Source organism: Pogoniulus pusillus, chromosome 43, assembly GCF_015220805.1.
Source record: "Pogoniulus pusillus isolate bPogPus1 chromosome 43, bPogPus1.pri, whole genome shotgun sequence".
Classification (NCBI taxonomy): Eukaryota; Metazoa; Chordata; class Aves; order Piciformes; family Lybiidae; genus Pogoniulus; species Pogoniulus pusillus.
The window spans coordinates 2,813,788-2,841,280 of NC_087306.1; the positions used below are offsets into that span (position 1 = coordinate 2,813,788).

The window sequence follows — 27,493 nt, forward strand, 5'->3', positions numbered from 1 at the left end:
GGCTGGCACCTTGGGAGTGGTGCCAAGGGGCAGCAAGTGGCAGGCAGGAGGTTGTGTGTGAGCAGGAGGAGAAAGTTGTTTGTTGTGAGGGTGCAGGAGGCTGGAGCAGGCTGCCCAGAGAGGCTGTGGAGCCTCCTGGTGTGCAGAGCTGCCAAGGCCTGCCCTGGGCACTGTGCTGCTGGGCAAGCTGCTGGGGGTGCCCTGCTGGGGCTGGGGAGGGGCAGGAGATGCTCTCCAGAGGCTCCCTGCTGAAGCTGGGTGGGGAGGGGCAGGAGATGCTCTCCAGAGGGTCCCTGCTGGGGCTGGGGGGGGGCAGGAGATGCTCTCCAGAGGGTCCCTGCTGGAGCTGGGGGGGGAGGGGCAGGAGATGCTCTCCAGAGGGTCCCTGCTGGGGCTGGAGGGGGGCAGGAGACGCTCTCCAGAGGGTCCCTGCTGGAGCTGGGTGGGGAGGGGCAGGAGATGCTCTCCAGAGGGTCCCTGCTGGAGCTGGGAGGGGGAGGGGCAGGAGATGCTCTCCAGAGCTCCCTCCCCACCGTGCTGGAGTTCTGCCCCAGGTGAGCAGATGGGTTAAGGGCAGAGGCAGCTCTCATCTGCTCTCAGCTCTGGGTCAAGGCCTGTGTGTGCCAGCAGCAGAGCTGCAGTGCTGGGCTGAGGGAGCTGTGCCCCTGCTTACCCTGTTGGCAGACACTCCTCCAGCCTCTTGTGCTGGTAGCCTGAGTTGGGGTTGATTTGCCCCCCCGGGGTGCAGCCACTGGCCTGCACTGTCAGCTGGTGACAGGCACACTTGGATCTGCAGAGAGAGAGAGAGAGAAGAGCCCAGCCCCAGCCCCTGGCATTAGTTTGGCACCTCAGAGATGGACACAAAGGGCTTGGGGGCACTGGGGAGGGCACAGCTGCAAGGCTGGGGGCAGGGTTGGGCTGCTGAGTGCCAGGAGGGCATTGAGGAGCTGGAGCAGGGCACAGAGAAGGGCAAGGAAGGGTCTGGGGAAGAGGCTGGGGAGGGCACAGCTGCAAGGCTGGGTGGGGGCAGGGTTGGGCTGCTGAGTGCCAGGAGGGCATTGAGGAGCTGGAGCAGGACAGAGAAGGGCAAGGAAGGGTCTGGGGAAGAGGGCTGGGATGGGGCAGCTGAGGGAGCTGGGGGTGGTGAGGCTGAGGAAGAGGAGGCTGAGGGAGGCCTCATTGCTCTCTTCAGCTCCCTGGCTGAAGCCAGGTGGGGGTTGGGCTCTGGTGCCAAGGGACAAGGCACAGACCCAGAGGAGATGCCCTCAGGCTGCCCCAAGCAGGTTGAGGTTGGCCATGAGGAACAATTTGTGCCCCTTGAGGATTGACCTGGCCCTGGAGGGGCTCCAAAGCCCTGGAGCTGTGGTGCTGAGGGCCATGGCTTGGGGGGGGCACAGCTTGTTGGTGCCATGGCAGTGCTGGTGCCCACAGACTGGCGGTGCCATGGTGATGCTGGGTCTTTAAAGGTCTCCTCCAACCAACAACTCCACAACCCAGGGGGAGCCAACCCTACTTCAGCTGCCAACACAACCTCCCTCATCCTCACCTACTCTTCTGTGTCCCCCTCCAACTGCCAACCTACCTGCACTGCCTACACAACCTCCCTCATCCTCACCTACTCTTCTGTGTCCCCCTCCAACTGCCAACCTGCCTGCACTGCCAACACAACCTCCCTCATCCTCACCTACTCTTCTGTGTCCCCCTCCAACTGCCAACCTACCTGCACTGCCTACACAACCTCCCTCATCCTCACCTACTCTTCTGTGTCCCCCTCCAACTGCCAACCTACCTGCACTGCCTACACGACCTCCCTCACCCACTCCTCTGCATCCCCCTCCCACCCTCCTACTGCCAACACAACCTCCCTCATCCTCACCTACTCTTCTTCATCCCTTTCCTACCACCAACCTACCTGCACTACCTACACAACCTCCCTCATCCTCACTCACCTGTCCCCCTCCTACTGCCAACACAATCTCCCTCATGCCCACCCACCCTTCTCCATCCCCCTCCCACCCTCCTACTGCCAACACAACCTCCCTCATCCTCACCTACTCTTCTGTGTCCCCTCCTACTGCCAACCTGCCTGCACTGCCAACACAACCTGCCTCATCCCCACCCACTCCTCTTCATCCCCCTCCCACCCTCCTACTGCCAACACAACCTCCCTCATCCCCCTCCCCCCAACCTACTTGTCCCTGCAGCCATCCCTGCAGTCGCAGCCCACCAGGAACTCCCAGCTGCTGTTGATGTAGACTCCCTTGCCTGGGATCCTCTCCTTGCTGGAGGCCACCTGGGCCCTTTGCTCCTAACACTGCCAACACAACCTCCTTCATCCTCACCTACTCTTCTGTATCCCACTCCTCCTGTAACCTACTTGTGCTGCCCACACAACCTCCCTCATCCTCACTCACTGCTCTGCATCCTCCTCCCACCCTCCTACTGCCAACACAACCTCCCTCATCCTCACCTACTCTTCTGTGTCCCCTCCTACTGCCCACCTACCTGCACTGCCAACACAACCTCCCTCTTCCTCACTCACCTGTGTGCCCCTCCTACTGCCAACACAACCTCCTTCATCCTCATCTACTCCTCTGTGTCCCCCTCCTACTGCCAACACAACCTCCCTCATCCCCCTCCCACCCTCCTACTGCCAACACAACTTCCCTCATCCCCCTCCCACCCTCCTACTGCCAACACAACCTCCCTCATCCTCACCTACCCCTCTTCATCCCCCTCCCACCCTCCTACTGCCAACACAACCTCCCTCATCCTCATCTACTCCTCTTGTCCCCCTCCTACTGCCTACACAACCTCCCTCACCCACTCCTCTCCCTCCTCCTCCCCCTCCCCTCCCCCCAACCTACTTGTCCCTGCAGCCATCCCTGCAGTCGCAGCCCACCAGGAACTCCCAGCTGCTGTTGATGTAGACTCCCTTGCCTGGGATCCTCTCCTTGCTGGAGGCTACCTGGGCCCTTTGCTCCTAACACTGCCAACACAACCTCCTTCATCCTCACCTACCTCCCTCATCCTCACCTACTCTTCTGTATCCCACTCCTCCTGTAACCTACTTGTGCTGCCTACACAACCTCCCTCATCCTTATTCACCTGTGTCCCACTTCTACTGCCAACACAACCTCCCTCATCCTCACTCACTCCTCTGCATCCCACCCTCCTACTGCCAACACAACCTCCCTCATCCTCACCTACCCCTCTTCATCCCCCTCCCACCCTCCTACTGCCAACACAACCTCCCTCATCCTCATCTACTCCTGTGTCCCCCTCCTACTGCCAACACAATCTCCCTCATCCCCACCCACTTCTCTCCATCCCCCTCCCACCCTCCTACTGCCAACACAACCCCCCTCATCCCCACCCACTCTTCTTCATCTCCCTCCCATCCTCCTACTGCCAACACGACCCCTCTCATCCTCACCTACTCCTCTCTTCATCCCTTTCCTACCACCAACCTACTTGCTCTGCCAACACAAACTCCCTCATCCTCACTCACTCCTCTGCATCTCCCTCCCACCCTCCTACTGCCTACACAACCTCCCTCATCCTCACTCACTCCTCTGCATCCCACCCTCCTACTGCCAACACAACCTCCCTCATCCTCATCTACTCCTCTTCATCTCTTTCCTACCACCAACCTACTTGCTCTGCCAACACAACCTCCCTCATCCTCACTCACTCCTCTGCATCCCACCCTCCTACTGCCAACACAACCTCCCTCATCCCCCTCCCCCCAACCTACTTGTCCCTGCAGCCATCCCTGCAGTCGCAGCCCACCAGGAACTCCCAGCTGCTGTTGATGTAGACTCCCTTGCCTGGGATCCTCTCCTTGCTGGAGGCCACCTGGGACCTTTGCTCCTAGTGCTGCCTACACAACCTCCCTCACCCTCACCTACTCCTCTGCATCCCACCTTCCTACTGCCAACACAACCTCCCTCATCCTCATCTACTCTTCTGTATCCCACTGCTCCTGTAACCTACTTGCTCTGCCAACACAACCTCCCTCATCCTCACTCACTCCTCTGCATCTCCCTCCCTCCCTCCTACTGCCTACACAACCTCCCTCATCCTCACTCACTCCTCTGAATCCCACCCTCCTACTGCCAACACAACCTGCCTCATCCCCACCCACTTCTCTCCATCCCCCTCCCACCCTCCTACTGCCAACACAACCTCCCTCATCCCCACCCACTCCTCTCCCTCCCCTCCCCCCAACCTACTTGTCCCTGCAGCCATCCCTGCAGTCGCAGCCCACCAGGAACTCCCAGCTGCTGTTGATGTAGACTCCCTTGCTGGGGATCCTCTCCTTACTGGAGGCCACCTGGGACCTTTGCTCCTAGTGCTGCCTACATAATCTCCTTCATCCTCACCTACTCCTCTTCATCCCCCTCTTACTGTAACCTACTTGCTCTGCCAACACAACCTCCCTCATCCTCACTCACTCCTCTGCATCCCACCCTCCTACTGCCAACACAACCTCCCTCATCCTCACCTACTCTTCTGTATCCCACTCCTCCTGTATCCTACTTGTGCTGCCCACACAATCTCCCTCATCCTCACTCACTGCTCTGCATCCCATCCTCCTACTGCCAACACAACCCCCCTCATCCCCACCCACTCTTCTTCATCTCCCTCCCATCCTCCTACTGCCAACACGACCCCTCTCATCCTCACCTACTCCTCTCTTCATCCCTTTCCTACCACCAACCTACTTGCTCTGCCAACACAAACTCCCTCATCCTCACTCACTCCTCTGCATCCCACCCTCCTACTGCCTACACAACCTCCCTCATCCTCACTCACTCCTCTGCATCCCACCCTCCTACTGCCAACACAACCTCCCTCATCCTCACTCACTCCTCTGCATCCCACCCTCCTACTGCCAACACAACCTCCCTCATCCCCACCCACTCCTCTCCCTCCCCCTCCCACTCCCCTCCCCCCAACCTACTTGTCCCTGCAGCCATCCCTGCAGTCGCAGCCCACCAGGAACTCCCAGCTGGTGTTGATGTAGACTCCCTTGCCTGGGATCCTCTCCTTGCTGGAGGCCACCTGGGACCTTTGCTCCTAGTGCTGCCAACACAACCTCCCTCATCCTCATCTATTCCTCTTCATCCCTTTCCTACCACCAACCTACTTGCTCTGCCAACACAACCTCCCTCATCCTCACTCACTCCTCTGCATCCCACCCTCCTACTGCCAACACAACCTCCCTCATCCTCACCTACTCCTCTTCATCCCTTTCCTACCACCAACCTACTTGCTCTGCAACACAACCTCCCTCATCCTCACTCACTCCTCTGCATCCCACCCTCCTACTGCCAACACAACCTCCCTCATCCCCCTCCCCCCAACCTACTTGTCCCTGCAGCCATCCCTGCAGTCGCAGCCCACCAGGAACTCCCAGCTGCTGTTGATGTAGACTCCCTTGCCTGGGATCCTCTCCTTGCTGGAGGCCACCTGGGCCCTTTGCTCCTAACACTGCCAACACAACCTCCTTCATCCTCACCTACCTCCCTCATCCTCACCTACTCTTCTGTATCCCACTCCTCCTGTAACCTACTTGTGCTGCCTACACAACCTCCCTCATCCTTACTCCCCTGTGTCCCCCTCCTACTGCCAACACAACCTCCCTCATCCTCACTCACTCCTCTGCATCCCACCCTCCTACTGCCAACACAACCTCCCTCATCCTCACTCACTCCTCTGCATCCCACCCTCCTACTGCCAACACAACCTCCCTCATCCCCACCCACTCCTCTCCCTCCCCCTCCCACTCCCCTCCCCCCAACCTACTTGTCCCTGCAGCCATCCCTGCAGTCGCAGCCCACCAGGAACTCCCAGCTGGTGTTGATGTAGACTCCCTTGCCTGGGATCCTCTCCTTGCTGGAGGCCACCTGGGACCTTTGCTCCTAGTGCTGCCAACACAACCTCCCTCATCCTCATCTATTCCTCTTCATCCCTTTCCTACCACCAACCTACTTGCTCTGCCAACACAACCTCCCTCATCCTCACTCACTCCTCTGCATCCCACCCTCCTACTGCCAACACAACCTCCCTCATCCTCACCTACTCCTCTTCATCCCTTTCCTACCACCAACCTACTTGCTCTGCAACACAACCTCCCTCATCCTCACTCACTCCTCTGCATCCCACCCTCCTACTGCCAACACAACCTCCCTCATCCCCCTCCCCCCAACCTACTTGTCCCTGCAGCCATCCCTGCAGTCGCAGCCCACCAGGAACTCCCAGCTGGTGTTGATGTAGACTCCCTTGCCGGGGATCCTCTCCTTGCTGTAGGCCACCTGGGGCGGGGGGGGTGCTGTCGATCTCGTTGACGCAGGACAGGGGCACATCCTCCTTGCCTTTGGTGATGTCTGCGATGTAGTAGAAGGGTTTGTAGGGCTGGAACTTGCGATCCACCAGGACGTAAGGGTCGAGGCAGAACATCTCGAGGAAGAGGAAGTCGCAGTCGGTCTCGAAGAGGTAGCGCTCGATCTCGGGCATGGTGCGGAGGCAGAGCCCGCAGGGGGTCTTGTAGAGCACATGGAAGCTGAGCTTGCGGTTCAGGCGGCGCCGTGCGGTCATGCGGCGAAAGTCGTAGAGCAGCGGCACCAGCAGAGGGTTCCTGCTGCGGTACTGCTGCGCCCGCAGCGGCCGCACCCGAGCCAGGCAGCTGCAGCTGCAGACGTGCGGCAGGTAGAAAAGCTTCTCCAGCGGGGCTCGGTAGGATGGTTCCGAAGGGACTCGGTCGAGCATCCCCTGGAAGGTTTGAGGAGGAGTGGGGAGGAGAGGGATGGAGTGAGGGGTGGGGAGGAGGCTGGAGGGGAAAAAAGAGGGGAGGGAGAGGTGGAGAGAAGCAGAGAGTTAGGGAGGTGGTGTGCTGAGGTGCCCGCTGGGTGCCCTAGGGGATGGGGTTTGGATCCTCTCGGGGTGCCCAATAGCTAATGAGGGTTGGGGGAGAGCAGTTTGTGTCCCTCAGTGCCCCCTGAGTGCCCTCATAGCAGCAGTTTGTGTCCCTCAGTGCCCCCTGAGTGCCTTCATAGCAGCAGTTTGTGTCCCTCAGTGCCCCCTGAGTGCCCTCATGGCTGGGACTGGGCTCCCCTCAGGGTGCCCAATAGCTAATGAGGGTTGGGGGAGAGCAGTTTGTGTCCCTCAGTGCCCCCTGAGTGCCCTCATAGCAGCAGTTTGTGTCCCTCAGTGCCCCCTGAGTGCCCTCATGGCTGGGACTGGGCTCCCCTCAGGGTGCCCAATAGCTAATGAGGGTTGGGGGAGAGCAGTTTGTGTCCCTCAGTGCCCCCTGAGTGCCCTCATAGCAGCAGTTTGTGTCCCTCAGTGCCCCCTGAGTGCCCTCATGGCTGGGACTGGGCTCCCCTCAGGGTGCCCAATAGCTAATGAGGGTTGGGGGAGAGCAGTTTGTGTCCCTCAGTGCCCCCTGAGTGCCTTCATAGCAGCAGTTTGTGTCCCTCAGTGCCCCCTGAGTGCCCTCATGGCTGGGACTGGGCTCCCCTCAGGGTGCCCAATAGCTAATGAGGGTTGGGGGAGAGCAGTTTGTGTCCCTCAGTGCCCCCTGAGTGCCCTCATAGCAGCAGTTTGTGTCCCTCAGTGCCCCCTGAGTGCCCTCATGGCTGGGACTGGGCTCCCCTCAGGGTGCCCAATAGCTAATGAGGGTTGGGGGAGAGCAGTTTGTGTCCCTCAGTGCCCCCTGAGTGCCCTCATAGCAGCAGTTTGTGTCCCTCAGTGCCCCCTGAGTGCCCTCATGGCTGGGACTGGGCTCCCCTCAGGGTGCCCAATAGCTAATGAGGGTTGGGGGAGAGCAGTTTGTGTCCCTCAGTGCCCCCTGAGTGCCCTCATAGCAGCAGTTTGTGTCCCTCAGTGCCCCCTGAGTGCCCTCATGGCTGGGACTGGGCTCCCCTCAGGGTGCCCAATAGCTAATGAGGGTTGGGGAGAGCAGTTTGTGTCCCTCAGTGCCCCCTGAGTGCCCTCATAGCAGCAGTTTGTGTCCCTCAGTGTCCCCTGGGTGCCCTCATGGCTGGGATTTGGATACCTCAGGGTGCCCAATAGCTACATGAGGGTTGGGGGGAGCAGTTTGTGTCCCTCAGTGCCCCCTGAGTGTCTTCCTGGGAGCAGTTTGTGTCCCTCAGTGCCCCCTGAGTGCCCTCATGGCTGGGACTGGGCTCCCCTCAGGGTGCCCAATAGCTAATGAGGGTTGGGGGAGAGCAGTTTGTGTCCCTCAGTGCCCCCTGAGTGCCTTCCTGGCAGCAGTTTGGGTTCTTCAGTGCCCCCTGAGTGCCCTCATGGCAGCAGTTTGTGTCCCTCAGTGCCCCCTGAGTGCCCTCATGGCTGGGACTGGGCTCCCCTCAGGGTGCCCAACAGCTACGTGAGGGTTGGGGGAGAGCAGTTTGTGTCCTTCAGTGCCCTCTGAGTGCCCTCATGGCAGCAGTTTGTGTCCCTCAGTGCCCCCTGAGTGCCTTCCTGGGAGCAGTTTGTGTCCCTCAGTGCCCCCTGAGTGCCCTCATGGCTGGGATTTGGATCCCCTCAGGGTGCCCAACAGCTACATGAGGGTTGGGGGGAGCAGTTTGTGTCCCTCAGTGCCCTCTGAGTGCCTTCCTGGGAGCAGTTTGGGTTCTTCAGTGCCCCCTGAGTGCCCTCAGGGCAGCAGTTTGTGTCCCTCAGTGCCCCCTGAGTGCCCTCATGGCAGCAGTTTGTGTCCCTCAGTGTCCCCTGGGTGCCCTCATGGCTGGGATTTGGATACCTCAGGGTGCCCAATAGCTACATGAGGGTTGGGGGGAGCAGTTTGTGTCCCTCAGTGCCCCCTGAGTGTCTTCCTGGGAGCAGTTTGTGTCCCTCAGTGCCCCCTGAGTGCCTTCCTGGGAGCAGTTTAGGTTCATGGATTGAGTCCCAGAGCCAGGCAGGCTGGCAGAGAGCTCCAGGCTCAGCCATGCCAACCTCTCCCCCAGCCCTGCCCAACCAACCAGACCATGGCACTCAGTGCCCTCAGCCAGCCTTGGCTTCAGCACCCCCAGCCATGGGCACTGCACCACCTCCCTGGGCAGCCCATGCCAGTGCCAATCACTCTCTCTGCCAACAGCTTCCTCCTCACACCCAGGTTGGCAGGGAGCTGCTGGGAGCCTCACCCCTGGAGGTGCCTGAGGCCAGGCTGGAGGTGGCTCTGGTGGGAGCTGTCCCTGCCCAGGGCTGGTCCTTGGGGTCCCTCCCAGCCCAATCTCTGAAGCTCTTCAGGTCTCTTCCAACTCGAGGCCAATTCCATCAGTCTGGGAGGCAGAAGAACCATCCCAGAATGGTCTGGGTTGGAAGGGAACCCCCAAAGGTCATCCAGTCCAAGCCCTGCTGCACTCAGCAGGGACATCCTCAGCTTCAGCAGGCTGCCCAAATGCCCAGGGCCAAGCTGGCACCGACCCAAAGCAGCTCCAAACCTCTCTGGAGCTGATAGATGGGAGAGGAGAAGGCTCCCAGGAGAGCTCCTTGTGGCCTCCCAGGGTCTGCAGGGGGCTACAGGAAAGCTGAGGAGGGACTTTGGAGGCTGTTGGGGGGGGATGGAGCAGAAGTGGAAGTGGGGAGATGGAGATGGGAGGTGAGGAAGAAGCTCTCCAGCATGAGGCTGCTGAGAGCCTGGCACAGGCTGCCAGGGAGCTGCTGGGAGCCTCACCCCTGGAGGTGCCTGAGGCCAGGCTGGAGGTGGCTCTGGTGGGAGCTGTCCCTGCCCAGGGCTGGTCCTTGGGGAGATGGAGATGGGAGGGGAGGAAGAAGCTCTCCAGCATGAGGCTGCTGAGAGCCTGGCACAGGTTGGCAGGGAGCTGCTGGGAGCCTCACCCCTGGAGCTCGCAGAAGGATTGGGGTCAGAAGGAGCCTTAAAAGCCCACCTGAGCTGGCAGCCCTGGGGCAGGGCAGGCAGGGGGAGCTGCCCAGCTTGGCTTACCGGTGGTGCTGTGCCAGGCTGGGCCTTGGCAGGGGCTGGCTGTCGGTGGGCACGGGCGGGGACGGCGAGGCCTGGCCGGGGGCACCGGGGCGGAAGGAAGTGCTCTTCTTGGCCACCTGCTTCCTGGCCTGGGCCAGCTGACTCTCAGAGCACCTGCAGGGAGCAAGAGGGAGCCAAAGGCTGGCATTTAGACAGGGGCAGGCAGAGGGCAGAGTAGAGGGGGGGGGGGGTGTGCCCACCCATCCATCCATCCTCCCCCCTGCCTCCTCCCCAGCCAGGTGGCACCAAGAGGGTTTGGGGTTGGGATTTTGTCCTTCCCATCAGCTCCTTTCTGCCTCCTGCTGCTGCAGAGAGCCTGAGGCAGCCCCAGCCAGAGCCTGGGGGTGCTGAGAGATGACTTCTGAGGTGGTGCTGGGAGTGGGGAGAGGGAGGGGGCGGGAGGGAGGGAGACGGGGGAAAGGGAGAGGGGAGGGGGGGAAAGGGAGAGGGGAGGGAGAAGGAGGGAAAGGGGGGGAGAGGGAGAAGGGGGGAAAGGGGAGGAGAGGAAGAAGGGGGGAAAGGGGGGGAGAGGAAGAAGGAGGGAAAGGGGGGGAGAGGAAGAAGGGGGGAAAGGGGGGGAGAGGAAGAAGGGGGGAAAGGGGGGGAGAGGGAGAAGGGGGGAAAGGGGGGGAGAGGGAGAAGGGGGGAAAGGGGGGGAGAGGGAGAAGGGGGGAAAGGGGGGGAGAGGGAGAAGGGGGGAAAGGGGGGGAGAGGGAGATGAGGGGAGAAGGGGGAAGAGGTGGGGAGAAAGGGAGAGGGAGAGAAGGGGAGAGGTGGGGAGGAGGAGCAGAGAGGATGGCCAAAGGCTTCCACTGCAGGAGCTGTGCACAGCAGTGCAGACAGAGAGCCTGCAGGGGCAGAAGCAGAGGTGCCAGAGGTGCCAGAGGCTCGGGCAGGGCAGCAGCACCCAAGCACAGCAGCTTCATCCCTGCCCAGCACCAAGAGGAGCCTGTGCAAGGCCACTGATGGGAGGGAAGGCTCCGAGGGGCTCCCAAACACCTCGGGGAGGTGGGAGGCAGCCAGAAGCCTCCCTCCAGACCCTCTAGGGGCACTGCAGCAGAGCTCTGCCAGCCCTTCAGAGCAACCCAACAGCGACACAACCCCAGAGCAGCCGCTGAGGGAGAAGGGAGTGCAGGCAGCAAGGGAGGAGCTGCTGAGAGCAGGAGGCTTGGACCACTCCTGGAGCTGCTTCCAGCTTCCCAAATTCAAGAGCAAGAGAAAGGGGGGAGGGAAAAAAATAAGCAACCCCTAAAAGCTCCCAAGGAGAAGCTTGGAAGGAGGAGGAATGGCTGAGGGCAACTCCCTGGCACAAGCTTGGAAGGATGAGGAATGGCTGAGGGCAGCTCCCTGGCACAAGCTTGGAAGGATCAGGAATGGCTGAGGGCAGCTCCCTGGCACAAGCCTGGAAGGATGAGGAATGGCTGAGGGCAGCTCCCTGGCACAAGCTTGGAAGGATGAGGAATGGCTGAGGGCAGCTCCCTGGCACAAGCCTGGAAGGATCAGGAATGGCTGAGGGCAGCTCCCTGGCACAAGCCTGGAAGGATGAGGAATGGCTGAGGGCAACTCCCTGGCACAAGCCTGGAAGGATGAGGAATGGCTGAGGGCAACTCCCTGGCACAAGCCTGGAAGGATGAGGAATGGCTGAGGGCAGCTCCCTGGCACAAGCCTGGAAGGATCAGGAATGGCTGAGGGCAGCTCCCTGGCACAAGCTTGGAAGGAGGAGGAATGGCTGAGGGCAACTCCCTGGCACAAGCCTGGAAGGATCAGGAATGGCTGAGGGCAGCTCCCTGGCACAAGCCTGGAAGGATGAGGAATGGCTGAGGGCAACTCTCTGGCCCCTGAGAGGGAGACCCTAGAGAGGGAAGGGCCCCAAGGCCCTGCTCAGAGCAAAGACAACACCAGAGAGCAGGAACCATTCTGCCAGGTTTAATCATCTCCACCCAGAGCCCAACAGGATGCCCCCAGGCCAGAGCTGGCACAGCCTGGGGGCAGTGTGAGGCCTTCAGTCAGTGTTTGAATCCAAGGGGCCCCAGGCAGCTGAGGGCTCAGCAGGCAGCTGGCAGCAGCCTCTGCTCCCTGCTGGCACTGCCAAGCAGAGCCTGAGGGAGAAGAGGAAAAGGGATCCTGGGAGGGCTGCAAGAGGCACAGCAGAGATCTGCAGCTGCTCTGCTGCCAACGCCTGGCATCGGTGGCTGCAGGCTCTGGCACTGCCTGGTCTCCTGCCCTGGGCTCAGCTCAGGGTGCCCTCAAGTGTGGCAGAGCTCAGGGTGTCCTCATACATGGCAGAGATCAGGGTGTCCTCATACATGGCAGAGATCAGGGTGCCCTCACGGCAGGGCTCAGGGTGCCCTGGTGCATGGCAGGGCTCAGGGTGCCCTCATGGCAAGGTTCAGGGTGCCCTGGTGTGTGGCAGGGCTCAGGGTGCCCTCATGGCAGAGCTCAGGGTGCCCTCATGGCAAGGTTCAGGGTGCCCTGGTGTGTGGCAGGGCTCAGGGTGCCCTCATGGCAGAGCTCAGGGTGCCCTCACAGCAAGGTTCAGGGTGCTCTGGTGTGTGGCAGGGCTCAGGGTGCCCTGGTGGGTGGCAGGGCAGAGCTCAGCTCTCCCTCTTGGCACTGGTGCCAGAGCCTCTGCTGCGTTCCTCAGCCTGGAGCAGATCCCCTTTGGCCTTGGCCTCTCTGCTGGGCTGTGGGTGAGGAGCAAACCTCTGCTGGCTTCGACTCTCCACTCCTGGGCAGAGTTGGCCCAAGAGGGACACCTCCAAACCAGCTCCAGCTGCCAGGGGCAGGTTGGGGGCAGGCTGCAGAAGATCCTCCCCAAAGCCCAAGAGCCAAAAGCTTGAGGTTGTTGTTCTCCAGCTGCTGTTAGAGCTTGAGAGCATCCAGGGAATAGAACCTGACTTGCTGCACGGGCTCCTGGCAGCTGGGACACCTCCTCTGCCCCCTCTGGCCGTGCAGCAGGGCACAGTCCCGGCAGAAGGCATGCTGGCAGGGTGCCAGGCGTCCATACACCCGGATGGGGTATCCACAGTGGTGACAAAAATGAACCAGGCCACCAGCAGCAGCAGCAGCAGCAGCAGCAGCTCCCTCCTGGAGGGAGTCCTGGAAGTGCTCAGGCACCCTGGAGCGGTCCAGCAGGTTGCCTCCATGCCAAGGTTGGGCTCCTCCTTTCTCCTCCAAGCCTCCTTCAGCACAGGTTTGCACCTCCCAAGTGGTCCTGAGCAAAGCCCTGGCAGCAGGAGGTAGGTTTGGGCTGTGAGCAGCAAGGCCAAGCGCTGGCGCTGGGCTGCCCGGGGAGCCATGGAGGTCTGCGAGGTCAGTTCCAGTGGAGGGGCACAAGGGGGCCCAGAGCCTGGATCGTGACACGAGGGAGCAATTCAGAGCCAGGGCAAGAGAAGGCAGCACAAAGCTTCCAACGGGAGTGCATCGAGGGCCAAAGCTTTGGACCTCAGCCAGACCTCGGCTCCAGGCTGGGGGGGGGGCAGGGGGAGGTGCAGGCTCTCAGCTCTCCCACCCCACACTGCCTCTGCCAGCAGCTCTCCTAGCTCCAGTTTGCCTCCCCCAGAAGCAAGAGCCAGGTCCTGGGGGGAGTGGAAGCAGCAGACATGCACCTGAGGCTTCCTCTGCCTCAGCAAGTGCCTGGAAAGGTGGAAGGCAGAGAGGAGGCAGCAGTGGAAGCAGAGCAGCAGCTCAGGGTTACTTACTCCATCTCGGCAGGCTGGGCAGAGGTGTCCTGGGCAGCCTGGGGCACCTGCAGCTGCTCCAAGGGCTTGTACTGGGTGGCAGTGGCAGTGGCAGTGCCAGTCAGGTCCTGGGTGTACTGCACCACAGGCCCCTTGCTCCTGACAGCACCTGAGGGGGGAGGGCAGAAAGCAAAGCGTCAGCAGGAGAAGTCTCTGCGGTGGGACTGAGGAGTGGGTTGGGTCGGAAGGGACCTTCCAGACCATCTCCTGCCAAAGCCTGCCCTGGGCAGGGACCCTCCCACCGGCACAGGCTGCTCAGGTCCCACCCAGCCTGGCTTGGAGCATCACAACCTCCCTGGGCAACCTGGGCCAGAGCCTCTCCCTCCTCCCTCTCAATTCCTCCTCCTCTCCCTCCTCCCTCTCAATTCATCCTCCTCTTCTTCCTCCCTCTCAACAATTCCTCCTCCTCTCCCTCCTCCCTCTCAGCAATTCCTCCTCCTCTCCCTCCTCCCTCTCAACTCCTCCTCCTCTCCCTCCTCCCTCTCAACTCCTCCTCCTCTCCCTCCTCCCTCTCAATTCATCCTCCTCTTCTTCCTCCCTCTCAACAATTCCTCCTCCTCTCCCTCCTCCCTCTCAGCAATTCCTCCTCCTCTCCACCCTCCCTCTCAACTCCTCCTCCTCTCCCTCCTCCCTCTCAATTCCTCCTCCTCTCCCTCCTCCCTCTCAATTCATCCTCCTCTTCTTCCTCCCTCTCAACAATTCCTCCTCCTCTCCCTCCTCCCTCTCAATTCCTCCTCCTCTCCACTCTCCCTCTCAACTCCTCCTCCTCTCCTTCCTCCCTCTCAACTCCTTCTCCTCCTCTTCTCCCTCCTCTCTCAATTCCTCCTCCTCTCCACTCTCCCTCTCAATTCCTCCTCCTCTCCCTCCTCTCTCAATTCCTCCTCCTCTCCACTCTCCCTCTCAATTCCTCCTCCTCTCCCTTCTCCCTCTCAGCAACTCCTCCTCCTCTCCCTCCTCCCTCTCAACTCCTCCTCCTCCTCTCCACTCTCCCTCTCCCCTCTCCCACCTCAAAGCCTTTGTCCCTCCTCCTGCCACTCCCAGCCCTTGTCCCGGGTCCCTCCCCAGCTCTCCTGCAGCCCCTTTGGGCACTGCCAGCCTGCTCTGAGCTCTCCCTGCCCAGCCGCAGCTCCCTCAGGCAGAGCTCCCAGCAGAGCTCCCCCCAGGAGCAGCAGCAGCAGGCCCTGGGCTGAGCTCTGGCTCCTGAGCACTTCCAGCTCCACAGCCTGGGCTTGTGGCCTCTGGATGGCAGGAGAGAGGAGGCTCTGCCAGGCAGCCAACCCCAGCACAGGCAAGCCACAGCCAAAGCCCAGCCACAGCCCAAGCCTCAGCCCCACCAAAAGCAAACCAGAGCCAAACCACCACAGAACCAGAGCCAAACCACAAAGCCAGACCCAAACCACCACAAAGCCAGACCCAAACCACCACAAAGCCAGACCCAAACCACAGCAAAGGCAGAACCAAACCACAACAAAGCCAGACCCAAACCACAAACCAGAACACAACCACAAAGCCAAAGCCAATCCACAACAAAACCAGAACCAAACCACAACAAAGCCAGAGCCAAACCACAAAACCAGACCCAAACCACAAAGCCAGACCCAAACCACAGCAAAGGCAGACCCAAACCACAGCAAAGGCAGAACCAAACCACAAAGCCAGAGCCAAGCCACAACAAAGCCAGAACCAAACCACAAAACCAGAACCAAACCACAGCAAAGGCAGAACCAAACCACAAAGGCAGACCCAAACCACAGCAAAGCCAGACCCAAACCACAAACCAGACCCAAACCACAAAGCCAGACCCAAACCACAAACCAGAACCAAACCACAAAGCCAGAGCCAATCCACAACAAAACCAGAGCCAATCCACAACAAAGCCAGAACTAAACCACCACAAAGCCAGACCCAAACCACAACCCCAGCAAGAATAAAGCAGAACCAGAGCAGAACCTCACCAAGATGAAAGCAGAACCAAGACCAAACCACAACTCAAGACAAAACCAGAACCAAGCAGAGCCAGAACACAGCCAGAACACACAACCCCACCCAGGCCAAAGCAGAACCACAACCAAAAGGCAACCCTACCATGATGAAAGCAAAAGCAAACCCAAACCAGGACCAGAACATAATCCAAGACCAACCCAGCCCCAGATACAAACCACAACCAGCCCCAGAACCAGGTCACAACCAAACCACAACCAGACCCAGATCCAAACCACAACCAAACCACAACCAGACCCAGAACCAGATCACAACCAAACCACAACCAGACCCAGAACCAGATCACAACCAAACCACAACCAGACCCGGATCCAAACCACAACCAGACCCAGACCCAGGTCACAACCAGACCACAACCAGACCCAAACCACAACCAGACCAAGATCCAAACTACAACCAGACCCGGACCCAAACCACAACCAGACCTGGACTCAGGTCACAACCAAACCACAACCAGACCCAGACCCAAACCACAACCAGACCCGGACCCAGGTCACAACCAAACCACAACCAGATCCAAACCACAACCACACCACAACCAGACCCAGATCCAAACCACAACCAGACTCAGGTCACAACCAAATCACAACCAGACCCAAACCACAACTGGACCCAAATCACAACCAGCTTCAAACCACAACCAGAACCAGACCACAACCAGCCCCAAACCAAAATCAGAAAGAGACCCAGACCACAACCAAACCAAACCCAGCCCCAAACCACACCAGAACCAGCCTCAAACCACAACCAGAACCAGCCTCAAACCACAACCAGAACCAGACCACAACCAGCCCCAAACCACAATCAGACAGAGACCCAGACCACAACCAAACCAAACCCAGCCCCAAACCACAACCAGAACCAGCCTCAAACCACAACCAGACCCAAGCCACAACCAAATCAAACCCAGCCCCAAACCACACCAGAACCAGCCTCAAACCACAACCAGAACCAAACCACAACCAAACCAAACCCAGCCCCAAACCACAACCAGAAACAAACCACAACCAGAAACAAACCCAGCCCCAAACCACACCAGAACCAGCCTCAAACCACAACCAAACCAAACCCAGCCCCAAACCACAACCAGCCTTAAACCACAACCACAACCAGCCCCAAACCACAACCACAACCAGCCCCAAACCACAACCACACCAAAAACCAGCCCCAAACCACAACCAGAACCAGCCTCAAACCACAACCAGCCTCAAACCACAACCAAACCAAACCCATCCCCAAACCACAACCAGAACCAGCCTCAAACCACAACCAGAACCAAACCACAACCAGAACCAGAACCAAACCACAACCAAATCAAACCCAGCCCCAAACCACACCAGAACCAAACCAAACCCAGCCTCAAACCACAACCAGACCCAAGCCCCAACCAAACCAAACCCAGCCCCAAACCACAACCCCACCAAAGCCCAAGCAGCAGCCCAGCCCCTGCAGGAGAGAGGTTGAAGAGGAGGCCACAGACCCACGTTGGGTCGGGTCCTGGTCTGTCCACTCTGCTTCTTCTCCTGGCTGGAGGCTGTGGAGGTCTTCATGCTGAACATGGGCTCCAGGCGCGTGGAGCCGCGGTAGATCCACTCGCAGCGCTTGTCGTCCTGCAGCGGGGGGAAGGCACTCACAGAACCCCAGCTCCAGCCTCAGCTGCAGCAGGCAGCACCCACAGAACCCCAGCTCCAGCTGCCACAGCTCAGCAGGCAGCAGGCAGCACCCACAGAACCCCAGCTCCAGCCTCAGCTGCAGCAGGCAGCACCCACAGAACCCCAGCTCCAGCCTCAGCTGCAGCAGGCAGCACCCACAGAACCCCAGCAGCAGCTGCCACAGCTCAGCAGGCAGCACTCAGAGCCCAGCAGCTGCCAGAGCTGCAGCAGGCAGCACTCACAGAACCCCAGCTCCAGCCTCAGCTGCAGCAGGCAGCACCCACAGAACCCCAGCTCCAGCCTCAGCTGCAGCAGGCAGCACTCACAGAACCCCAGCTCCAGCCTCAGCTGCAGCAGGCAGCACTCACAGAACCCCAGCTCCAGCCTCAGCTGCAGCAGGCAGCACCCACAGAACCCCAGCAGCAGCTGCCACAGCTCAGCAGGCAGCACTCAGAGCCCAGCAGCTGCCAGAGCTGCAGCAGGCAGCACTCACAGAACCCCAGCTCCAGCCTCAGCTGCAGCAGGCAGCACCCACAGAACCCCAGCTCCAGCCTCAGCTGCAGCAGGCAGCACTCACAGAACCCCAGCTCCAGCCTCAGCTGCAGCAGGCAGCACCCACAGAACCCCAGCTCCAGCCTCAGAGCTGCAGCAGGCAGCACCCACAGAACCCCAGCTCCAGCCTCAGAGCTGCAGCAGGCAGCACTCACAGAACCCCAGCTCCAGCCTCAGAGCTGCAGCAGGCAGCAAGCAGAGCCCAGCAGCAGCCAGAGCTGCAGCAGGCAGCACTCACAGAGCCTCAGCAGCTGCCAGAGCTGCAGCAGGCAGCACTCAGAGCCCAGAAGCAGCCTCAGAGCTCAGCAGGCAGCACTCAGAGCCTCAGCAGCTGCCAGAGCTGCAGCAGGCAGCACTCAGAGCCTCAGCAGCTGCCAGAGCTGCAGCAGGCAGCACTCAGAGCCCAGCAGCAGCCTCAGAGCTCAGCAGGCAGCACTCAGAGCCTCAGCAGCTGCCAGAGCTGCAGCAGGCAGCACTCAGAGCCTCAGCAGCTGCCAGGGCTGCAGCAGGCAGCACTCAGAGCCTCAGCAGCTGCCAGAGCTGCAGCAGGCAGCACTCAGAGCCTCAGCAGCTGCCAGAGCTGCAGCAGGCAGCACTCACAGCACCACAGCAGCAGCTTCAGAGCTGCTTCTTCCCTGCCCCACCAGCTCCTTCCCTGCCCCCAGCAGCTCCCTCCCTGCCGCCAGCAGCTCCTTCCCTGCCCCCACCAGCTCCTTCCCTGCCCCAGCCTCGAGTTTCTTCCCTTTTCCATGGGAAGCAAGGAAAGTTTCCTACCAGGAAGAGGATCTTGACCAGGCTGCCATCCACTTCCTCCACTCTGGACTTCCACCAGGTGCCCTCCCACTCGGTTTTGATCAGCTGCCCTGCCTTGAGCAGCACCATGGGCCTGTTGGGGTAGGCTGTGATGTACTCCTCGATGAAGTCACGGCAGGAGACGTCCTCGATGTCCTCCCAGGCCTTCTGCACTGCTGGGAGAGGGCAGGGATGGGGAAGAGGAAGAGGAGGAGAGGTCCTGGCAGAGAGAACCTCCCCAGGCCTCCTGCACTGCTGGGAGAGGGCAGGGATGGGGAAGGGGAAGAGGAGGAGAGGTCCTGGCAGAGAGAACCTCCCCAGGCCTTCTGCACTGCTGGGAGAGGGCAGGGATGGGGAAGGGAAAGGGAAAGGGAAAGGGAAAGGGAAAGGGAAAGGGAAAGGGAAAGGGAAAGGGAAAGGGAAAGGGAAAGGGAAAGGGAAAGGGAAAGGGAAAGGGAAAGGGAAAGGGAAAGGGAAAGGGAAAGGGAAAGAGAGGTCCTGACAGAGAGAACCTCCCCAGGCCTCCTGCATTGCTGGGAGAGGGCAGGGACGGGGAAGGGGGAGAGGAGGAAGGGTCCTGGCAGAGAGAACCTCCCCAGGCCTCCTGCACTGCTGGGATGGGGAATGGGAAGAGGAAGAGGAGGAAAAAGAGGAAGAGAAAGAGAAGGAGAAGTCCTGGCAGAGAGAACCTCCTAAAGCCTCCTGCACTGCTGGGAGAGGGCAGGGAAGGGCAAGAGGAAGGGCAAGAGGAAGGGCAAGAGGAAGGGCAAGAGGAAGGGCAAGAGGAAGGGCAAGAGGAAGGGCAAGAGGAAGGGCAAGAGGAAGGGCAAGAGGAAGGGCAAGAGGAAGGGCAAGAGGAAGGGCAAGAGGAAGTGAGGTCCTGGCAGAGAGAACCTCCCCAGGCTTCCTGCACTGCTGGGAGAGGGCAGGGATGGGGAAGGGGGAGAGGAAGAGGAGGAGAGAAGCCTGCACTGCTCGCTCTGAGCCTGCCCTGCCCTCTCTCAGCCTGCCCTGCCCTCTCTCAGCCTGCCCTGCCCTCTCTGAAGCCTGCCAGGCTCTGCCCACCCTCAGCCTGTGCCAGTGTCTCACCACCCTCAACTTATGCCAGGCTCTGCCCAGCCTCACTCTCAACAATTTTCTCCTCCTCTCCCAGCCCAAATCCTCCTCCTGCCCCTCCCAGCCTTGTCCCAAGTCCCTCCCCAGCTCTCCTGCAGCCCCTTCAGGCTCTGCCAGGCTGCTCTAAGCTCTCCCTGCAGCCTTCTCTCCAGCCCCACCTCTGCCAGCCTGTGCCCACAGGGGAGGTTCTGCAGCCTCTGCTCCTCCTGGTGGCCTCCTCTGAGCCCTCTCCAGGTCCCTCCTTGTGCTGGGGGTCCCCAGCAGTGGCTGCAGTGCTGCAGGTGGGGGCTGAGCAGAGCTGCAGGATCCCCTCCCTGCTCTCCCTGCTCTGGCTGCAGCCCAGCTCAGGGCTGGCTCTGGGCTGCTGCTTCCTGCTGAGTTTGGCACCAACCAACACCTCCAAAGCCTTCTCCTCCAGGGAGGTTCTGCAGCCTCTGCCCATCCTGGTGGCCTCCTCTGGGCCCTGTCCAGCAGCTCCAGGTCCCTCCTGGTGCTGGGGAGCCCCAGCAGGGGCTGAGCAGAGCAGAGCAGAGGGGCAGGATCCTTTCCCTCACCCTGCAGGGGGGGCACTGAAGGGGGCACTGAAGGGCACAGGCAGCCTGTCCCTTGAGCCCAGGCTGCTTGGCAGTGCCAGAGGCAGGGGAGGGGGCAGGGGGCACTCACGTGGCCTGCAGACAGGGTACAGCTCCCACTCCTTCACGTAGGAGGCGTAGCCATCGTCGAAGAAGATCAGGAACCTGCAGAGGGCAGTGGAGGGAGCTGCAGTCAGGACAGGCAGCTGCAGGGAAGGAAGGCAGCAGCACAGCTGCAGCACTGCTCCTGCAGCACTGCTCCTGCAGCACTGCTCCTGCTGCACCCACACAGTTCCTGCTGCACAGCTCCTGCTGCACCTGCAGCTGCCCTCCTGCTCCTGCAGCACAGCTCCTGCTGCACCCACACAGCTCCTGCTGCACCTGCAGCTGCCCTCCTGCTGCTGCTGCACAGCTCCTGCTGCACCCACACAGCTCCTCCTGCTGCACTGCTCCTGCTGCTGCTGCACTGCTCCTGCTGCTACTGCACAGCTCCTGCTGCACCCACACAGCTCCTGCTGCACCCAAACAGCTCCAACTACTGCACTGCTCCTGCTGCACAGCTCCTGCTGCACCTGCACAGCTCCCGCTACTGCTGCACTGCTCCTGCTGCTGCTGCACTGCTCCTGCTGCACAGCTCCAACTGCAGCACAGCTCCAACTGCAGCACAGCTCCAACTGCAGCACAGCTCCAACTGCTGCACTGCTCCTGCTGTTGCTGCTGCACAACTCCCAACTGCTGCACAGCTCCTGCTGCACCTGCAGCTGCCCTCCTGCTGCTGCTGCACAGCTCCTGCTGCACCCACACAGCTCCTCCTGCTGCACCCAAACAGCTCCAACTACTGCACTGCTCCTGCTGCACAGCTCCTGCTGCACCTGCACAGCTCCCGCTACTGCTGCACTGCTCCTGCTGCTGCTGCACTGCTCCTGCTGCACAGCTCCAACTGCAGCACAGCTCCAACTGCAGCACAGCTCCAACTGCAGCACAGCTCCAACTGCAGCACAGCTCCAACTGCTGCACAGCTCCTGCTGTTGCTGCTGCACAACTCCCAACTGCTGCACAGCTCCTGCTGCACCTGCAGCTGCCCTCCTGCTGCTGCTGCACAGCTCCTGCTGCACCCACACAGCTCCTCCTGCTGCACCCAAACAGCTCCAACTACTGCACTGCTCCTGCTGCACAGCTCCTGCTGCACCTGCACAGCTCCCGCTACTGCTGCACTGCTCCTGCTGCTGCTGCACTGCTCCTGCTGCACAGCTCCAACTGCAGCACAGCTCCAGCACAGCTCCAACTGCTGCACTGCTCCTGCTGTTGCTGCTGCACAACTCCCAACTGCTGCACAGCTCCTGCTGCACCTGCAGCTGCCCTCCTGCTGATGCTGCACAGCTCCTCTGGGCCTGGCACTGCCCAACCTCCACCTGGCTGCAGTCTCCTCTCAGGGAGCTGCAGAGGTCAAGGAGGCCTCCCTCAGCCTCCTCTTCCTCAGCCTCACCACCCCCAGCTCCCTCAGCTGCCCCTCCACAGCCTCTTCTCCAGACCCTCCCCCACCTTCCTTGCCCTTCTCTGTGCCCTGCTCCAGCTCCTCAATGCCCTCCTGGCACTCAGCAGCCCAACCCTGCCCCCAGCCTTGCAGCTGTGCCCTCCCCAGTGCCCAGCCCAGGGGCACAATCCCTGCCCTGCTCCTGCTGCCCACACCAGCCCAGGCTGCTGCTGCCCTTCTTGCCCACCTGGGCACCTCCTGCCTCACCTCCAGCTGCTGGCACCAACCCCCCCAGGGCCTTCTCCTCCCCAGGCAGTTCCCATCCACTGCCCCCAGCCTGCAGCCTCCCAGGGGCTGCTGTGCCCCAGGGGCAGGACTCAGCTCCTGCTGTGCCCCAGGGGCAGGACTCAGCTCCTGCTGTGCCCCAGGGGCAGGACTCAGCTCTTGACCCTTTAAAACCTCCTCCCACTGAGCTCAGCTCTGCCTCCATCTCCTTCTGCAGCCTCCAAGCCTCCCAGCAGATCAATTCTCACCCAGCTCAGTGCCACCTGAGGCTGCAGTTTAGCTCTCAGAGGATCCAACTGAACCTTTTCCCTTCTCAATCCCCCCCAAACCAGCCCAAAAGAGAGGAGGAGCTGGGTGGGGGGAGGAGAGGGACATTGATACCTGTCTTTGTTCTTGACATTGGGGGTCTCAGCCACGATGCCAGCATAGAGCCAGACCTGGTTCCTGTCCTTGTACTTGGCCACCACCCTGCTGCCCACCTGGTGCCTCTCAGGCAGGGGGTGGTAGTCGTAGGCAATGTGGTTGCCAGAGAGCAAACTCTTCCCTTTGTTGTCAAACTTCACTTTGTATTTCTTGCCAGCCCCTGCCAGACATTGCAGGAAGAGATCCAGAGTGAGTGGGAGGGAAGGGACCCCCTGGAGAGCATCTCCTGCCCCTCCCCCTCCCAGCCCCAGCAGGGACCCTCTGGAGAGCATCTCCTGCCCCCTCCCAGCCCCAGCAGGGACCCTCTGGAGAGCATCTCCTGCCCCTCCCCCCCCAGCTCCAGCAGGGACCCTCTGGAGAGCATCTCCTGCCCCTCCCCCTCCCAGCTCCAGCAGGGAGCCTCTGGAGAGCATCTCCTGCCCCCCCCAGCCCCAGCTCCAGCAGGGACCCTCTGGAGAGCATCTCCTGCCCCCCCCCAGCCCCAGCAGGGCACCCCCAGCAGCTTGCCCAGCAGCACAGTGCTCAGGGCAGGCCTTGGCAGCTCTGCACACCAGGAGGCTCCACAGCCTCTCTGGGCAGCCTGCTCCAGCCTCCTGCACCCTCACAACAAACAACTTTCTCCTCCTGCTCACACACAACCTCCTGCCTGCCACTTGCTGCCCCTTGGCACCACTCCCAAGATGCCAGCCCCAGCCTCTTGCCCCCCACCCCCCCAGCCCCTTCAGCTCAGAGCCCCTCTGGGGCTGCTCTCCTGCAGGCTCTCAGCCCCAGGGCTCAGCCTTTGCTCCTGCCAGAGCTGCTCCAGGCCCCTCAGCACCTTCCCAGCCTGCCCTGGACTCTGCCCAGCAGCTCCCAGGCCCTCTGCAGCTGGGGGGAGCCCAGAGCTGGCCCTGGCACTGCAGGGGTGGCCTCAGCAGGGCACAGCAGAGGGGCAGCAAAACCTAACCCTTGCCCTGCTGCATGCCCCCAGCAGATCCTTTGCCATGGGGGGGCACTCTGCTGGCTCCCAGGCACCTTTTTGTTCCCAGCCTCCCCAGATGACCTCTTCACACTCAGCTCTGCCACCCAAGCCCTGTTGGGTCCCTCTCAGGGTGGGTATCTCAGGGGCACTGCACCCTCCAAACACCAAAGAAGTCTCTCCTCACCCTCCTGGGTTTCAATTTGTGCCCCTTGGGCATCTCTCAGGAGACTCTGGCCCCATCCTCTCCTCCCCTGCCCTTCAGCTGCTGCTCTTCCAGCCCAGCCTGATGCCCTGCACCATTCTGACCCAAGCTGAGACCTCAGGAGGAAGCCTCCCAGCAGTGAACTGCTGCCCAGGGGAGCTCAAATCCCCTTGCTGAAGATGTCCCCCCCAGGGGCTGGTGGCCACCACCCAGCCAAAGCTCAGGGAAAGGCCTCAGGCAGGCAGTGGTGGCACTGAGCATGGCACCCACCCACGGTTTGGATGGCAATGAGGGTCCCTTTGTGCCACGTTTTGGTTCTCTTCTTGCCCAGGATCCTCATGCCAAGGTTCAGGTCTCCATCGTTGCTCAGGTCACTCCCAAGTGCTGCAGAGCCCAGGGGCTGGACAGGGCCTGGAGCTTCCTGAGGGCCTTGGGAAGCTGCCAAGGAAGAGAAAAGAGTCAGAAGCTGCCCAGAGGCTCCTGAGCTGCTGCAGCCAACTGCAGGATCATTGCTGGCTCCCAGAGGAGAGCTCCTGCCTGAGCTTCAGCCCACTCAGCCTAAGCACTTCACCCTTCCTGCAGGGAACAAAGCTCAGGGAGGGGAAAACCTCACAACAGCAACAACAAAAAGCTTTGGAGCTGCTGTGGAACCTGCACCGAATGGATCTGCCTTCGGAGAGGCCTTCAAAGGAAGGAGGAGCTGCAGCTGGAGGTGCAGAGTGGCAGGAGAGGGACAGGAGCAGAAGCTCAGCAGGAGCCAGAAGAGAGCAGCCAGAGCCTGGGCTGCAGCAGCAGCAGCAGCAGTGTGCACCTCTGCTCCTCTCTGCCTCCTCTCCTCCTCTTTGCCTCCTCTTCTCCTCCTCTTTGCCTCTTCTTTGCCTCCTCTTCTCCTCCTCTTTGCCTCTTCTTCTCCTCCTCCTCTCTGCCTCTTCTTTGCCTCCTCTTCTCCTCCTCCTCTTCTCCTCTTTGCCTCTTCTTTGCCTCCTCTTCTCCTCCTCCTTCTCTCCTCCTACTCTTTGCCTCTTCTTCGCCTTCTCCTCCTCTTTGCCTCTTCTTCTTCTCCTCCTCCTCCTCTCCTCCTCCTCTTTGCCTTCTCCTCCTCTTTGCCTCTTCTCCTTCTCCTCCTCCTCTTTGCCTCTTCTTTGCCTCCTCTTCTCCTCCTCCTCCTCCTCTCCTCCTCCTCGCCTCTTCTTTGCCTCCTCTTCGCCTTCTCCTCCTCTTTGCCTCTTCTTCTTCTCCTCCTCCTCGTTGTCTCTTGACTCCTCTTCTCTTTCTCCTCCTCTTTGCCTTTCCTCCTCCTTCTGCTCTCCTCTTTGCCTCCTCTTCCTCCTCTTTGCCTCTTCTCTTTGCCTTTCCTCCTCTTCTCCTTTTTGCCTCTTCTTTGCCTCCTCTTCTCCTCCTCCTCTTTGCCTCTTCTCTTTGCCTTTCCTCCTCTTCCTCCTCCTCCTCTTTGCCTCCTCTTCCTTTTCCTCCTCTTTGCCTTTCCTCCTCCCCTCCACCTTCTCCTCCCTCCACCTCCCTCCCCCTGCTGGCCACACTTCTGCTGCAGCCCTGAGCAGAGGCACTTGGGGATGCTGCTGGAGGAGAAGCTAAGCAGGAGCCAGCAGTGAGCACTGCAGCCCAGAGAGCAGCCAGAGCCTGGGCTGCAGCAGCAGCAGTGTGGGCAGCAGGGCCAGGGAGGGGATTATGCCCTCTGCTGAGACCCCACCTGGAGTCCTGCCTCCAGCTCTGGAGCCCCTGGGCCAAGAAGGCTGTGGAGATGCTGGAGAGTGTCCAGAGCAGGGCCAGGAGGATGCTCAGAGGCTGCAGCAGCTCTGCTGTGAGCACAGCCTGAAAGAGTTGGGGCTGTGCAGGCTGGAGCAGAGGAGGCTCCCAGGGGACCTTCTTGTGGCCTGCCAGGGTCTGAAGGGGGCTACACAAAAGCTGGGGAGGGACTTTTGAGGCTGTGAGGGAGTGGCAGGAGTGGGGGGGATGGAGCAAAGCTGGAGGTGGGGAGAGTGAGGCTAGAGGGGAGGAGGAAGTTGTGCTGCATGAGCTCCTGTGCTCCACAGCCTCCCTGGAGGTATTCAGGACCAGGCTGGAATTGGCCTTGAGCAGCCTGGGCTGGTTGGAGCTGTCCCTGAGCATGGCAGAGGGCTGGAGCTGGAGGAGCTTTGAGCTCCCTTCCAACCCATTCCATGACTCCATGGCACAGGAGATTTGCTTCTTCAAGCAGACAGGACCAAGGTGAAGTTCTGGAGGCCTGGAGCAAGCTGCCCAGAGAGGTTGTGGAGCCTCCTCTGGGGCCTTTCAATCCCCCCTCAGGGATGTGCCCCTGGCAGCAGGGTTGGACTGGGTCAGCTTCAGAGGTCCCTGCCAAGGCCTGCACCATTCTGTGGTGCCAGGGGGGGTACAGGCAGGGGGAGGGCAGCCCCAGGAGGTTCTCACCTTTGAGTGCCTCTTGGCCATTCACCTTCCTGCTGACAGCATCCATGAACTTCTGCACATCCTGGGCAGACTTCCTCATGGCAGCCATGGCCTCACGGAGCTGCAGGAGGAGGAGGAAGGGAGGGAGGGAGGGAGGAGAGGGGAGGGAGGGAGGAGAGGGGAGGGCGGGAGGAGAGGGGAGGGAGGGAGGAGAGGGGAGGGAGGGCGGAGAGGGGAGGGAGGGAGGGAGGAGAGGGGAGGGAGGAGAGGGGAGGGAGGAGAGGGGAGGGAGGAGAGGGGAGGGGATGAAGAACTTTGTGTCTCTTCTGCCTGCCCTGCTCCAGCAGCAGGCTGCAGCCAGGAGCTGCCCAACTCACCAGGTTGTGATCCTTGGCCACTCTGGGGTCGCTGGGGGCTGTGGTCAGAGAGAAGGACAGAGAAGAGCTTTACAACCCCCCAGAGCTGAGCAGGATGGAGCAGAGGAAGGCTCCACTCAGGAACCTCCTCTGGGCCTGCCAAGAACCCCCCCTCCAGAGTTGGCACTCCTGAAGCCACAGCCCCAGGCCCTGCCCAGGCAGCTGCCAGCTGGGCTCTGCTGCCTGCCTCTCTCCACAGCCCAGCCCAGCTCCTGGCCACCTTAACCCCAGCCCTGCTCCTTCCCAAGCTGCTCCAAGCCACCCTCTGGTCCCTCCCCTGGGGTGCTGTGCTGCCAGGAGATACTCAGCTCTGCTTCCAGCCAGAGTCCATGCTCAGGACATCATCATCCTCATCCTCGTCCGGGATCTCGATCACCTCCATGGCCCTGGCAGCTGAGTCCTCGTCCTCGGAGCTGCTCTCTCGGTACTGCAGCCCCAGCTTGGAGTAAAGATCCTTCACCAGCAGCTCACACTTGTCAATGGCCCTGGGGGACAGAAGGGACACTGCAGGGCAGCCCAGCTGAGGGCTCAGGGGGAGAGCAGGGGAGAACAGCTCAGGGGTCAAGGGGAGAGCAGCTGAGGGGAGCAGGAGAGACCAGGAGAGAGCAGCTGAGGGGAGCAGGAGAGAGCAGGGGAGAACAGCTCAGGGGTCAAGGGGAGAGCAGCTGAGGGGTCAAGGGGAGACCAGGGGACAGCAGCTGAGGGGAGCAGGAGAGAGCAGGGGAGAGCAGCTGAGGGGAGCAGGAGAAAGCAGCTGAGGGGAGCAGGAGAGAGCAGGGGAGAACAGTTGCCTGGCCCAGCCCAGCTCAGCTCAGTCCAGGTCCCTGACCCAGCTCAGCTCAGCCCAGCTCAGCTCCTTGGCCCAGCTCAGCTCAGCTCAGTCCAGCTCCCTGGCCCAGTTCAGCTC

The 27,493-nt window shown here is 60.9% G+C and overlaps 1 protein-coding gene across 1 annotated transcript in view; it reads right to left on the bottom strand.

The window, feature by feature from the left end:
* The window catches only part of SETDB1 (SET domain bifurcated histone lysine methyltransferase 1), a 40,371-nt gene that overhangs the window by 12,297 nt on the left and 581 nt on the right, over window positions 1-27,493 (bottom strand). The window contains 13 exon segments of the mRNA XM_064175947.1: window positions 674-790; window positions 6,220-6,332; window positions 6,334-6,835; window positions 9,956-10,108; window positions 13,696-13,843; window positions 17,216-17,345; window positions 18,714-18,904; window positions 20,511-20,584; window positions 22,560-22,761; window positions 24,035-24,202; window positions 26,192-26,291; window positions 26,548-26,585; window positions 26,896-27,090. Of these exon segments, the coding sequence (XP_064032017.1) occupies window positions 674-790; window positions 6,220-6,332; window positions 6,334-6,835; window positions 9,956-10,108; window positions 13,696-13,843; window positions 17,216-17,345; window positions 18,714-18,904; window positions 20,511-20,584; window positions 22,560-22,761; window positions 24,035-24,202; window positions 26,192-26,291; window positions 26,548-26,585; window positions 26,896-27,090 (2,131 nt within the window).